Here is a 14,018-nt window from a genome sequence, read left to right on the forward strand (position 1 = left end):
TGTTATTACTTGTTGTATTTGTGTCTCTTTTTAAGGGGACATTATTTGCTGAGCCTTTGGTTTCAAGTTTGTAATGTTCAGAATGTACTGCATGACTTGAGTTTTATCATAATTGTAAAAATTTAAATCCTGGTAAAATGATTGCCATTTGAGGTTGAGGAGTTTTTCTTTGACATTCTGCCTTTGTATACAGAGGATGAGGTACACTCTTGTACTGAGAAACTGGTCAGTTTCATCACAGTTAACCAGAGAGCTGGAAGGTTGGGCTTCATTAGAAACCTCAGACTCTAACTAAAATGGAGTCTGAACAAGTCTCTGGGGTGAAAGAATACCAAACCATTTTCAAAAATACATAATTAATTTTCTTTTGTTCCCTGGAAATAATCAGTTTACGTCCATAAGTTTCTTAGGGAAATGTCTGCTTACCCAATAATAAAATAAATGCAACTCTTTGGTTAGCCTGATCAATATAAAATCCAAGTCTTATTTTTCCACAACTTTTTCATACCTTCATTATTGGTCTTGAGGGGTGTCCCAGAAAATTCCACTAACTAACTTATCACCATATTTTCTACACAGAGGGAATAACTATTTGAAAGATGTCACATTTTTCCACTTTACAAAGTTGTGGCCTGGCTGAGTTAACATTTTCAAAAAGGCATATCAGTCAGTCATGATAATGTACTGCCCCTCTTACATGAAGAGGACACATTTGTTAAAAGCATGTACTATTAAGTGTTTTGTAAGTACAGGTAATGGATGTGTACTAATTTATGGACACATTATTTCCTGATCCTCCTTATGTAACCACAGGATAATCTTTTTGATGTAGGTAGCTAGTGATGCAAGTCTTAATTTGTTATTGGAAAGAGCAATTTTATGCAAAAGAGGTAGATTACACTTTTTAAGAAAATCTCAGTATCAATAAAATTTCATCCAACTGTAAGGTGATATAGGCTATGGATTAAAAGCATATAAACAAATATTGATTATACCACAAATAACAGTTAATATGATATTCACAACTATTCTCCCTTCATGCAGTATACAAGTTGTGGAATGGAGAAGAGCTGGAGCATGAAAGTTACCTGAAAGATCTTTGAAAATTGACAAATTCACAAATATAAACATTCAATAAGTTGTTATCAATATTAGATCAAGACTGTTACATCAGATCATTTTAGGTTCCTGAAGGTGGAAGTTTTAGTATTTTTACATATGTATCAGAACTATTCCATGGAAAAACTAACTGGTTTTCTTTCTTTTAAAGGAAGTAACTATTACTGTTTAGCAATGGCACAACAGTTGTATTCAGCGTGAAAAGGTCCTCGCTGGCTTTACTTAAATGAAGATGATGTGATTCCAGTTTATCTCTGAAACTATTCAACATCGAGCTATTTCAATTGTGTTTTTCAGCAAAGCTTTGTTTACTGAAACAGATATTCAATCTATGTTACATTAAAAAAAGGAACATGTATATTTTAACAGCAATGATGTAAATGTTATCCTTGCATTAGATTGACCAGTTTAAGAATATGAACTAAATCTTAATGGATAAAGTAACTTGACCATATTTGATGTTTTTTTTTTATGCTCATTTCTGCTTGGCTTTTTGTCTCTCAAGGAAAAAATATAATAGTATGTTAGAGATTAGAAAATTCTTTGTATTGTTTCTCAGTTCTACCATATGTTAAGTTAAAGCACACCTTTGTTAAAAAAAAATGTACTTGCAGAAGGAACTTCAGACTAAATAAAAACATTTGGACTTTGCCATTTATCACTGGGTTTTTATTTGCAAATTTTCACTACAGTAATTGAAATATATAGTGAAATCAGAGGCTGGGGTGATGTTTGACTGGGCAAAACACTTTCTCTGCAAACATGAGGACCAGATTTCATACCACAAACACTTATATAAAGTCAGGTGTACATTGTAGCCCACATGTGATCACAGTACTGTATAGACAATGACAGGGCTCCATGGGGCTATTTGGATAGTTAGCAAGAACCATTTTTCTTTGTAAATAAAGTGGAAAGTAATGATGAAGATAGCTCTATGAGTTATTTTCTTACTGTTAGGACAAAATCCTACAAGAAGCAGTTCAATTGGGTTGATAGTTTCAAGGGAAAGTTTCATCATGGCAGGAAAGTCATTGCAGGCTGGAGTAGGAAGCCTTCATCACATCTTACCATAGCCTGAAAGTACAAACTAACAGCAAGTAGGGCCTGGATAAAACTTTCAAGATACACACCCAGTGACTAATTTGTTCAAACAAGGCTCCATGTCCTAACAGTTCAACAAATTTGCTGAATACTACCACCAGCTGGGGATCAAGTCTTTCAACACATGAACCTATAGGGGATGTTTTACATTTAAACTACAACATTCCACCTCTGGTCCCCATATGCTCCATGGTTATCTCCTGATTAAAAATACATTAAGTTAAGCCTTTAAAATATCCATCTATTTTTTATTAATCCCAACACTGTTCAAAAATTACCAAAGTCTTGCCTGAGACATAAGTAAATCTCTTAACTGTGAGTTCTTCACAATAAAGGCAGACATTATAAACTTCAAAAATATAGTAGCATAAAATAAATATTATCTAAAAGGGGGATGTAGATATAGCATGAAATAACTAGAACAAAGCAAGAGTCAAGCTCAGCAGGGCAACACCAAATCCTAAAGCTCCATGTCTGGTATTTAGGACTTATGAAGAAATCAAGTGGGGGCTGGAGAGATGGCTTAGTGGTTAAGTGTTTGCCTGTGAATCCAAAGGATCCTGGTTGGAGGCTTGATTCTCCAGGATCCAGGTTAGCCAGATACACAAGGGGGCGCATGCATCTGGAGTTCATTTGCAGTGGTTGGAGGCCCTGGCACACCCATTCTCTCTCTCTCTCTCTCTCTCTCTCTCTCTCTCTCTCTCTCTCTCTCTCTCAAATAAATAAATAAATAAATAAACAAAATTAAAAAAAAAAAAAAAGAAATCAAGTGGGCTCCAAATCCTTGGGTGGGTTCACATTTCCATCTCTTCAGCCTGTAGCCAGACTTTCTTATAGACCAGATCTGCTCAAAGATCCCAGCTTTTCTTAGCTTATGTCCCATAGCATCTCCAACATCCCAGGGTCTCCAAGAAAATTTAGGGTTGACCTTCATATCTTCACACAATGGCCTCTCGGGACCTTCTTGCAGGGATTTCAAAACTTTTCTCGGGCTGGAGACATTGCTTAGTGGTTAAGGTGTTTCCCTACAAAGGCTAAGGACTCATGATCAACTCCCCAGGAACCACATAAACCAGACCCAGACACACAATGTCATGCCTTTAATCCCAGAACTTAGGAGACAGAGGTATGAAAATCACAGTGAGTTCAAGGCTACCCCAAGACTACATCGTGAATTCCAGGTCAGCCTTGGCTAGAGACCCTGCCTCAACTCCACCCCCCCAAAAAAAAATAAACCTTGTTTTACAATGCTAACCTCAGCGGTTCTCTGGAACTGTGGAAAAATACTTCATGACCCTGACATCTTGCATCTTTCACATTTAAAAATAATTATTATCATGTGGATGCTGCGAAGTTCTACTTCCAGCTATGGATAAATCCTTCTCCCTCCCTTGAGGCATTCTTATTTACAATTAATTTGCATTTTTACTGCCTTGAGTCTTCAATGGTTTCAGTATTACCCTCAAAGTATGGTTTCTATTGTTCCAGGGCAAAGCAGTAGATTTCTCTTTAATGCTGCTAATATTTTTTGCCAAATACAGTCTAAGAAGCTGTATTCTCCTTGCTTAGGGACTTAAAATTGTAAGTTTTCTTTCTGGGTCAAGATTTTACTGCTGTGCATTTTGTTCTTTGTTACTGTATCTCTAAAAGGAGCTAACAAAACCATGTATAAACTCAGTGTTTATCTACCTTGAACTTTCCTCAACCAAACACATCAGTACATGTCACTTAAAATCAGACTTATTTATATTCTTAGTCATGAACACAAGTCATCCAGTTTCTGTGCCAAATTACAAAAGGGATAACAACTAGAGGTTACAGAATCCTTGTTTCCTTCTGATACATTATCTCTGGGCTACCAGTATCTTAATTTCTCTTGGAATTCTGGTATTCCAAATTCTCATAGGAATGGTCCACTAAGCTCTGCTTACAACATTGTAAGACCTGTCTATCCAAAAGTTGCAAAATTTTCTGTATTCCACGGGAATGGAAACTCTAAAATTATATGGTCAGATTTATGGCATCAAAGACTCCACTTCTCAGTATTGATTTTCTGTATGGGTTACTTTCTCATTTCTAGGATAAAATACCCAACCATAAACAGCTTATGAAAGAAAAAGGGTTGAATTTGGCTTACCGTTTTTTTAGGGAAATTTCATTATGGTGGTGACGGAATAGGAAGCAAGAGCAGGATCCCAGAATTCTTTTCACATCAACAAAGGAAAACAAAAATCAAACTTGACTGTCAGTTGGGCTATAATGTCTTAAGGTTCTCAACTGGTGGGCCTTGAGAGGCCTGGACACAAGACCTAGTGGAACTTCCTGATCCTAGCTAAAGTTTCACGACCTGTCTCTGGCCAGCTAGAACTCAGCAGGGCTCCAAATTGCCTCTGGCCTGCTACTTCTGCAAAAAAAATTAGAATTCCTACATGTGCTTAGAACTGATCATTTCAAAAGTTGCTATATGTTATTGGCCCTTATACCTCATCCTTTCCTGAGATCCTTGCCTTTGTTCTCAACATTATATAGAAAACTGCCTATAACAATAAAGTGAGTTCCTGCTTCAAGGAGACTCCCAGCTTGGTGGTGTGTTCCTGGCTGTTGATACTCACCCTCCTCCTCAACCCCTTGGTAGGAACCAGCAGGCCTGGTCCTTCGTCAGCACTACCTGCTGGGGGAGCCTGGCACTCAACCAGTGACATACTACCCCGCAATAAGGCATCCATCTCCTATAGGTTCTGTAACCTTTAAAAATAACACTACCAGCGAGATTTTAGGTATTTAAACACTTGAGCTTATGGAGACATTTTTCAGGCAAACTACAACATTTAACCCCTGACATCTGCATGCACACACAAACACATGTGTACATGAACCCACATGTATGTATACCCACAACCCTGTGAATATGCAGATATAAATATACATTATATTGTATTTCACCTGATTAATCTGTTGTTATGTTAACTTTCCTGGCCTGGAGAGATGCAACAAATACCTATTCATCCCAAATATGACACCAAGCACAACTTATTCCACCAAATTAATAAATTCATGTGCTTTGAATGTTTGATCACCAACTGATGACGATTTGTGAGGTAGAGCCTTGCTGTAGGAGGTGTGTTGCTGTGCTCAGGCTTCCCTTCTTGACAAAATTTGGTTCAATCTCCTGCTGATGTTTTCCACCTTCTGTGGCATGGAAGTGATGTCATGCCTCTGCTCATGTCATGCTTTCTTCTACCATCATGGAACTTCCTCTTGAGAGTGCAAGCCAAAATAAATATGTTCCTTCAATCAGGTGCTTTTGGCTGGGTGTTAATAATAGCAATAAGAAGGTAACTGCAGCAGTGAACCAAATTTTTATTGGAGTTATTTATAGGACATATTTATAGGGCTGAGGCAATGAATCAGCAGTTAAAGGCACTTACTGGCAAAGCCAAATGGCCTGGATTCAATTCCCTAGTAGATATGTAAAACAAGATGAACAAAATAGCCCATTCACCTGGAGTTCATTGGCAGTGGCAACAGAACCTGACACACTCATATTCATTCTCTCATTCTCTCTTTCCTTGCAAATATATATTTTTTTAAATAAAGAACATGTGTCAGATGTTATTTACTGGAGTGTGAGTGACCCCCAAACAGCTGTGTCACCACGAAGCCCTGACTCAACATGGATGACAACCTCAGGGAAGCTAAATATCTGGCACTTACGTGACTTGCAGGCAGTTTAGCCAATCTGAAATTCTCTTTTTCCAATAATTGTTACTGAATCTTTAACCTGGGAGGGATCTTGTGACTCTTACAAGTTTTAGGAGCTTCCTTAACTTACTTTCTGAGCTTCGCATGCTTTTTTCCTTGCTAAAGAAGGGAAGTTTTAATTTGAAAATAATTGCTACACAACATTTCATATTCTTGATTTTAATTATTCTATTGACTGGCACTGGATTGTCAAGATGGCAGATTGCAAAATCAGAACTAGAAAGGTATGGTTAAAAAAGAGCTTGGAAATCCTTCCAGAACATCTATTATATTCAAAAAGTTTTTGCTAGAAACTTCAATGTAAAATACATAAACAAACCAAAACAAAAATGTATTTCTATTCCATTCCAAAGAAATTTCAGGCTTCTCTGTATAGTCTAGTGGCAGTCATAGCCTACAGATAACTCAAGAAAATTATGGGCAAGAGGATTTGCTTAGTGGCTAAGGTGCTAGCATGAATAGACAAAGCACCCAGGCTGAAATCTCCAGAACCCATGTAAGCCATATGCACAAGGTTGAGCATGCTTCTGGAGTTCATTTGCAGCAGCTAAAAGGCCTGAAGTCTCCATTCTATCTATCTATCTATCTATCTATCTATCTATCTATCTATCTATGCCTCTCTCTCTCAAAAGAAAATAAACAAATGAATATTTTTTTAAAAAAATGCTGTTCTAAAGCTCATTTAATCTGTATTTTTCACTCCCCTTTGTTCACTTCTACTAAAATTCATGGCATATTCCCAGGAGCCACACAGTTTCTCCTGTATAGTGGTAGTGTCACTTCAATTCCTTTTTGTTCTTGGGAAACATTGTTCTATTTACAGAGATGATTCCTTTCACCTTACTTCCTCACTCTTTTTTAATGTAAGAGTTAGGTGTCATAATAAAATTACAAGTCCAGTTGGGAATAGTGATGCACACCTTTTATACCAGCACTTGGGAGGTTGAGGTAGGAGGAATGATGTAAGGTTGAGAATAGTCTGAGACTACATAGTGAATTTCAAGGCTGTCTGGGCTACAACAACAGCACTCTACCTCAAAAAACTTCCTCATCCAAAAAATTATTACAAATCCATAACAAGACTCCTACGCTACAGAGAAAAGGATAATTAGACAGTGTCTAGTAGCAAAAACACCACAAAAACAATAATTTCCACCCCCCCAAATAGTTGGTCATATGATATATGATATATGAAGACTTACATTAGCTAACACTGGTACATTTCTATGTATGCCATTGTGATAGTTAAGGTGTTGTCAACTTGATCTGTTTAGTAATCCACAGGCTGCTTCTAGGAAGGATTAACTAAAGGAGGAGGTCTTTCCCCCAGGGTGAGCCCTTCCCCCAGAGTGGGCGGCCCCGCTCAGAGGGGGACTTGATATAAGGAAGCTCGGGGTAAAAGAGTTCCCTTTTCTTTCCTTCCTTCCACTTGGCTGCCAGAGCTGCTCCCTACCTTCTAGCGTGGACTGAAGACCAGTGCGGACTAAAGACCAACATCAACTGAAGACCCACGTGGATCGAAACCCAGCAGCTCCTCAGGAAGCCTCCAGGCTTTCTGGCACCATCTGCAGTGCCTGTCGGGACTGCTGAGGCATCTGGCCATGTGGACTGAGCAGCTACCAGGTTCGGTGATTCTCGGGCCTATAACTGCTATTGGACTACTGTAACCTAATCCAATAAATTCCCTTTTTAAAATAATTCATTCTAGCAATTCTGTTCCTCTAGAGAACCCTGACTAATACAGTCATATTTTCCCTACTCTTTTTTATAACAAAAATATAAAGTAGGGAGACTTCCAGTCAAGATTGGAATCCACCTAAGCATGCTATACCTTCAAGGGAAGGAAAGGTAAGACATTTAAAGTTCATTTGGTCTTCTAAGGGTAAGTAGGCTCTAATAGACCTCCAGTGGGAAGGAGCTAAGGAGCAAAGAAAGGAATCCTCTGATTCCCACACTCTGGGTATCCCACAAGTCCCACAACCCCCTCAAGCAGCTGTCCTAGCCACAGTCCCAGCTGCAGGCTCCTCCTGCATTAACCATAGGGAAGAGGACCCAGGCCAGCAGGCTAGCTTAGCTCTGCATGAGTCTCCAAGCTTGGGAATGGCATCCCACGTACTGCCGCCCAACCCCCGCCCCTCCCCCCATCATGCACTGATCCAGGACAGTAGCCTAAGTGTCCTCCACAGGAACACCATCCCACTTGCTGCCACCCTCCACCTCCGTGAAGGTACCAAGACCAGCAAGCTAGTGTTCCCTCAAGGCATACCCGCAACCACAGTGCTACACAGGTAAACTCTGTCACGCCCCTACCCACAAGTGCAGACCCAGACCAGCAGGCTAGCATTCCCCCAGAGGATCTTCATGTGCAAACCCTGTCACTCTAGCTGCCATCCTCCACCTCCTTACTCAGAATCCCCACTGCCACCAGGGACCTCCACATGCCATTGCCCCTCTGTGCTGGGATCCAGGCCAGAAGGCTAGGGTTCCACCCTCCCAAGGCTATCCTATAAGAGGGGACCACCACACCCCCTCCAATGTGTCATTTGACCCAGAAAAATACCATATCCCTGCCCTGCCTTGTCACATGAATCAGCAGTCCCATCCACCCCCTGCTATAGGGTCCCAAGGGACCCTCTTCATGGTACAGCATTGTAGGAATACCATGCATTCCCATCCTCCCCCCTCCATAGCCCCACCACAAAACCATTCTGCTTTGTCCAGCTCCCCCTACCCCCTGTTCCCTCAGGTCACCTGACCATGTAGTCCCATACCCAGCATCAGGGAACAAGCCCTACATCAGGTACCCCAGGTCCCCACCAGAGCCTTATGGGCTCCTTCCCTCTGATAAGGCAAGCCGAATTGCCATCAGAAGCCTAGTGCAAGCAAATACAAAAAGGGAATAATCGCTGAAGACACTTCAAGGGTAGACTTCTTTCTTCTGTCTTCAAGAAACCCACCTCACCACTAAGGACAAATACCTCCTCAGGGTGAAAGTGGGGAAAATGATATACCAAGCAAACAGAAATAAGAAACAAGCAGGCATTGCTATAGTAATATCAGATAAAATAAACTTCAAACCAAAAGTAATCAAAAAGGCAATGAAAGATAATTATTACTAATTTGGTGAATGATCCAACAAGAGGACATCACAATCATCAATATTTATGCACCAAACACAGTTGTACCACAATTCATAAAATGAAACCTACTTGATAACAAAATAAAAATAACCACCAACACCATCATAGTTAGGGACTTCAATACACCACTATCAGCAATGGATAGATCATCCAAACAGAAAATTAACAGGGAAGTGAGAGAGCTAAGCAAAACCATAGATCAATTAGATCTAATGGACATCTATAGAACATTCTACCCAAAGTACACGGACTACACATTCTTCTCAGCAGCCCATGAAACCTTCTCTAAAATAGATGATATACTGGGTCATAAAACCTGCCTCCATATATTAAGAATGAACAATGATATAATTTCCTGGGTGTATATCAGATTACAATGCAGTATTGTGAGAAATTAACAACAAAAGAAGCACCAGGAATCCTATCAGCTCCAGGAAATTGAGCAACACACTTAAACGATAAATGGTTAGCGGACAAGATAAAAAATATAATTGAAAAATTTCTACAATTGAATGATGAGAACACATGGTACCATAATTATGGGACACAATGAAGGTGATCTTCAGGGGAAAATTCATAGCACTAAATACCTTCATAACAAAGACAGAAGGATGCCAAATCAAAAACCTAACCATCCACCTAAAGGCACTGGAAAAACATGAAGAATCCAACCTAAACACCTCCAGATAGAAAGATAAAATTAAGATCAGAGCAGAAATTAATGAATTGGAAGCTAAGAAAACAATTAAGAAATTGTTGAAGCAAAGAGCTGGTTCTTTAAAAAATTAACAAGTTTGATAAACTGCTGGAAAATTTGATCAAACAAATAAAAGAGATGCTTCAAATTAAAAAAATTAGAAGTGAAAAAGAAGAGATCACAAAACACATAAGTGAAATTGGGAGAATCATCAGGATTTATTTCATAAACCTCTACTCCACAGAACTTGATGGATAGAGGAAATGGATGAACTCCTGGACACATACCACCTACCAAACCTAAACTCAGAGCAGATTAATCTCTAAAATAAGCCTATTACACCCTTCAAGATTGATAAAGTAATCAAAAACCTCCCCCGAAAGAAAAGTCCAGGACCAGATGGCTTCTCAGCTGAATTCTATCAAATCATGAATGATCTGAAACCAATTTTTCTCAAAGTGTGCCACACAATAAGAGAGCAGGGAAAGTTCCCCAAATCCTTCTATGAAGATAGTATCACAATAATACCGAAACCAGGCAGAAATACTAGGAAAAAAAAAAAAAAAACTATAAGCCTAGTTCCCTGATTAGTTTAAATGTAAAGATACTGAACAAAATCCTCGCACACCAAATTCAACAGCACATCAAAAGCATTACCCACCTTGATCAAGTAGGCTTCATCCCAGGAATGCAGGGGTGGCTCAACATACTTTAATCTGCCAATTTAACACACTAAATGAATAAGCTTAGGCATAAAAAAAACACATGATCATTTTGATAGATGCAGAAAAGGCCTTTGAAAAAATGCAACATCACTTCATTATCAAAACACTGGAGAGAACAGGCATGGACAGTTTATATCTCAACATAATAAAGGTTATATATAAGGTTTCAAAAGCCCACATAATACTTATTTGGGAGAGACGGAAGGTGTCCACTCTCACCTCTGCTCTTCAACATAATACAGGAAATCCTAGCTGAAGCAGTAAGACAGGAGAAAGAAATAAAAGGAATAAAATTGGAAAGGAAGAAGTTAAGTTAGCCCTATTCGCAGATGGCATGATTCTATACATAAAAGATCCATGAATCTGCATCTCAAGACTCTTAACAATGATTAACTCCTTCAGCAAAATAGCAGGACAAAAAATCAATGCACAATAATCAGTAGCCTTTCTATATGCAAAAGACAAAGACACAGAGAAAGAAATAAGTGACACTGCCCCATTATGAATAGCAACAAAAAATGAAATACCTTGGAAAAACATTAACCAAGGATGTGAAAGACCTATATGATGAAACCATAAAAACACTCAAGAAAGAAATTGAGGATGACTTGAGAAAATGGGAGGATCTCCCATGCTCCTGGATAAGCAGAATTAACATTGTGAAACTGGCAAATTTACCAATAGCAATATACAGATTTAATGTAATACCAATAAAAATCCCAACATCTTTCTTCACAGAGATAGAAAAAATGATCTCAAAATTCATATGGAAAGGCAGAGGCCTCAGATATCCAAGCATATCAACAACAAAAGAAACACATGTGGATGCATCACCATACCTGACCTAAAACTACATTACAAACTCATAGTAATAAAAACAGCATGGTACTTGCATAAAACAGGATTATAGACCAATTGAGAAAATTGAGAAAGGGGACTTTGGGTCAAGTAGCCAAAGCTACTTGATATTTGACAAAGGTCCTAACAATGTATGCTGGAATAAAACACATCATCTTCAACAAATAGTACTGGACAAACTGGATAACCATATTCAGGAAAATGAAACTCGATCCACACATCTCACTATGCATAAAAATCAAGTCCAAATGGATCAAAGACCTCAATATAAGACCATAAACTTGGCTACTACTGGCAAAAGAGGAATAAATTTCCATGATATAGCAATGGTAAAGACTTCCTGAAAAAAACACCAGTAGTTCAGGAACTTAAACAATCATTCAGCCATGGGATCTCATGAAGCTGAAAAGTTTCTTCACAGACACACACAATAAGCAGAGCCAATATATTACCCACATATTGGGGAAAAAATTTTGCTGGCTATACAACTGTCAGAAGCCTGATTTCTAGAATCTACAAAGAACTCAAAAACCTAAACAATTAACAGTCAAACAACCCACTCACAAAATGGGGCAAAGAACTGGACTGGGAGTTCTCAGAGGAAGAAATACAAATAGAAAACATACATTTTAGAAAATGTTTATCATCCCTAATCATCAGGGAAATGCAAATTAAAAGAACTATAAGATTCCACCTTACCCCAGTAAGGATAGCAAACATTAAAAAATCAACTGAAAATAAATGCTGGAGAGGATATGGAGAAATTGCAACCATCATCCACTGTTGGTAGAAATGTAAGATGGTACAACCACTTTTGAAAGCAATATGGAAACTTCTGAAACAGTTGATTATAGAGTTACCAAAAAGCCAGTTATTCACTTACTTGGCATTTATCCTTTAAGGTTCATGCCTCAGGTCAGAATGTTTTGCTCAACTATGTTTATAGATGTTCAATTCATAATAGCAAAGAGCTGGAATCAACCCAGATGCCCATAATTAGATGAATGCATAACAAAGATGTGGTATATCTACATGATGGAATTCTATACAGTATTAAAGAAAAATGACACAATGAAATTTGAAGAAAGATGATTGAAACTAGAACAGATCATTCTCAGTGAACTCACCCAATCACAGAAATATAATCACTGCATAGTCTCACTCATCTATGACTCCTAACCTGAATCTACCCAAAATGCTGACATAACTAACAAGCATTGTGAGGAGTGTGCAATACAGTGGGTGGGGAGGGTGCAGAGGGGTAAAGATTGGGGTGGGGGACACAATACTGGACACAAATGGCAAAGGTACCAATAAAACTCTACATCCTAAAAGACAGACAAAATGGTTGAACCTTGATCAAATCCTTAGAGGGAATATCTGAATCACAGGGCCCTGGAGAGGGTTTGATGAAGACTAACCTTAATCTTCTCCTGTTTCTTTCTCTCTCTTCTCTCTCTCTTCTATCTCTTTTATATTACCTATCTTTTTCATCCCTCTTTTCCTTTGCTCTGGCCTATAACTCTCTGTACCAGCATGTGTTTAACATGCATGAAGAGCCATTGATCAGAGAGACTTACAAGGTTTCCCAAAACCTTGTCAGAGTACTTGATGACCCACCAAGGATTAGTGGTTAGATCCTACTGCTGAAGACACCCTATGCTATTGGTATGGAACATGGAGTAACCTGGCTGGAATCTGGAAGACAGTCAGTCCCCAGACAGTTAGCTCATCTAGTGCCAGAAGATGCTTACATGAGTGACTGGGAGAAAATAATCATTATCTGTGCAAGCAACTCGTGGTCTAAGCTACTCAGCAGCAAACAATCTGACTTGATGTTCACACAAGTGCAATAGTGACAAGCAGCCATGGTGGGTAACCAGATCCATTCAGTGGAAGAGAACCCATAGCTGTATCTGGGAAACAAGTCAGAACCATATCCAAAAAATTAGCCCACCCTCCATTATCAAGCTCCCACAAATAGTGGGCAACAAGAGGGCCTACACCTATTAATTTCTCTCTAAAATAATAATGATTATCCAATTTATGTGGTGTTGACTTCACTGTCCATTGGAGAATTTGCTTCTCTTTTCCAGATGGTCACAGATACTGAGAGACTCAGCCCATCATATCTCAACAGGGCCCCACCTGAAGCCAAGAGTAACTGGGGAAAAGAGAAAGAGTTCTGCTTTCTTGGTGAGCCTAGTACCAGCACAAGGGTGAAGGAGATAGACACAGAAAACACTCAACTCCTACCAAACCAGTTATCCAGAGACACAGAGGCTCCCAAGACCTCATCACTGAAGTAGACCTCAAACAACTCCTAACACACCTTAGGGCTGGAACCCAGGATCAGCCTCCAGTGACACTTATTCTAGCCAGAAAGATAGAAATCAGAGATACAAGCTTTAATAAAATTAGGAGTGCTATATTTTTGTCATATTATAGCTCTCTTTTCAGTTCTTTAAGAAACCTTCATATATATTTCCAAAGTGGCTGTTTACATTATCACCAACAATGAATAACACTTCCTTGCCACCTTTAATTTACATTTGCCTTCTGATGATGGCCACATTAGTCAGGGTGAGATTGAATCTAAAAATAGTTTTAAGA

The 14,018-nt window shown here is 38.9% G+C and overlaps 1 protein-coding gene across 5 annotated transcripts in view; it reads left to right on the forward strand.

Moving 5' to 3' along the window:
• Dach2 (dachshund family transcription factor 2) overlaps window positions 1-1,564 on the forward strand; it is a 556,554-nt gene extending 554,990 nt beyond the window's left edge. For all 5 annotated transcript variants that reach the window (XM_045140992.1, XM_045140993.1, XM_045140996.1 and 2 more), the window contains one exon: window positions 1,271-1,564. In XM_045140992.1, the coding sequence (XP_044996927.1) occupies window positions 1,271-1,320 (50 nt within the window). In that variant the 3' untranslated portion in view covers window positions 1,321-1,564. The remainder of the gene's footprint in view (window positions 1-1,270) is intronic.
• Window positions 1,565-14,018: the final 12,454 nt, after the last annotated feature.

Source organism: Jaculus jaculus, chromosome X, assembly GCF_020740685.1.
Source record: "Jaculus jaculus isolate mJacJac1 chromosome X, mJacJac1.mat.Y.cur, whole genome shotgun sequence".
NCBI classification, from domain to species: Eukaryota; Metazoa; Chordata; class Mammalia; order Rodentia; family Dipodidae; genus Jaculus; species Jaculus jaculus.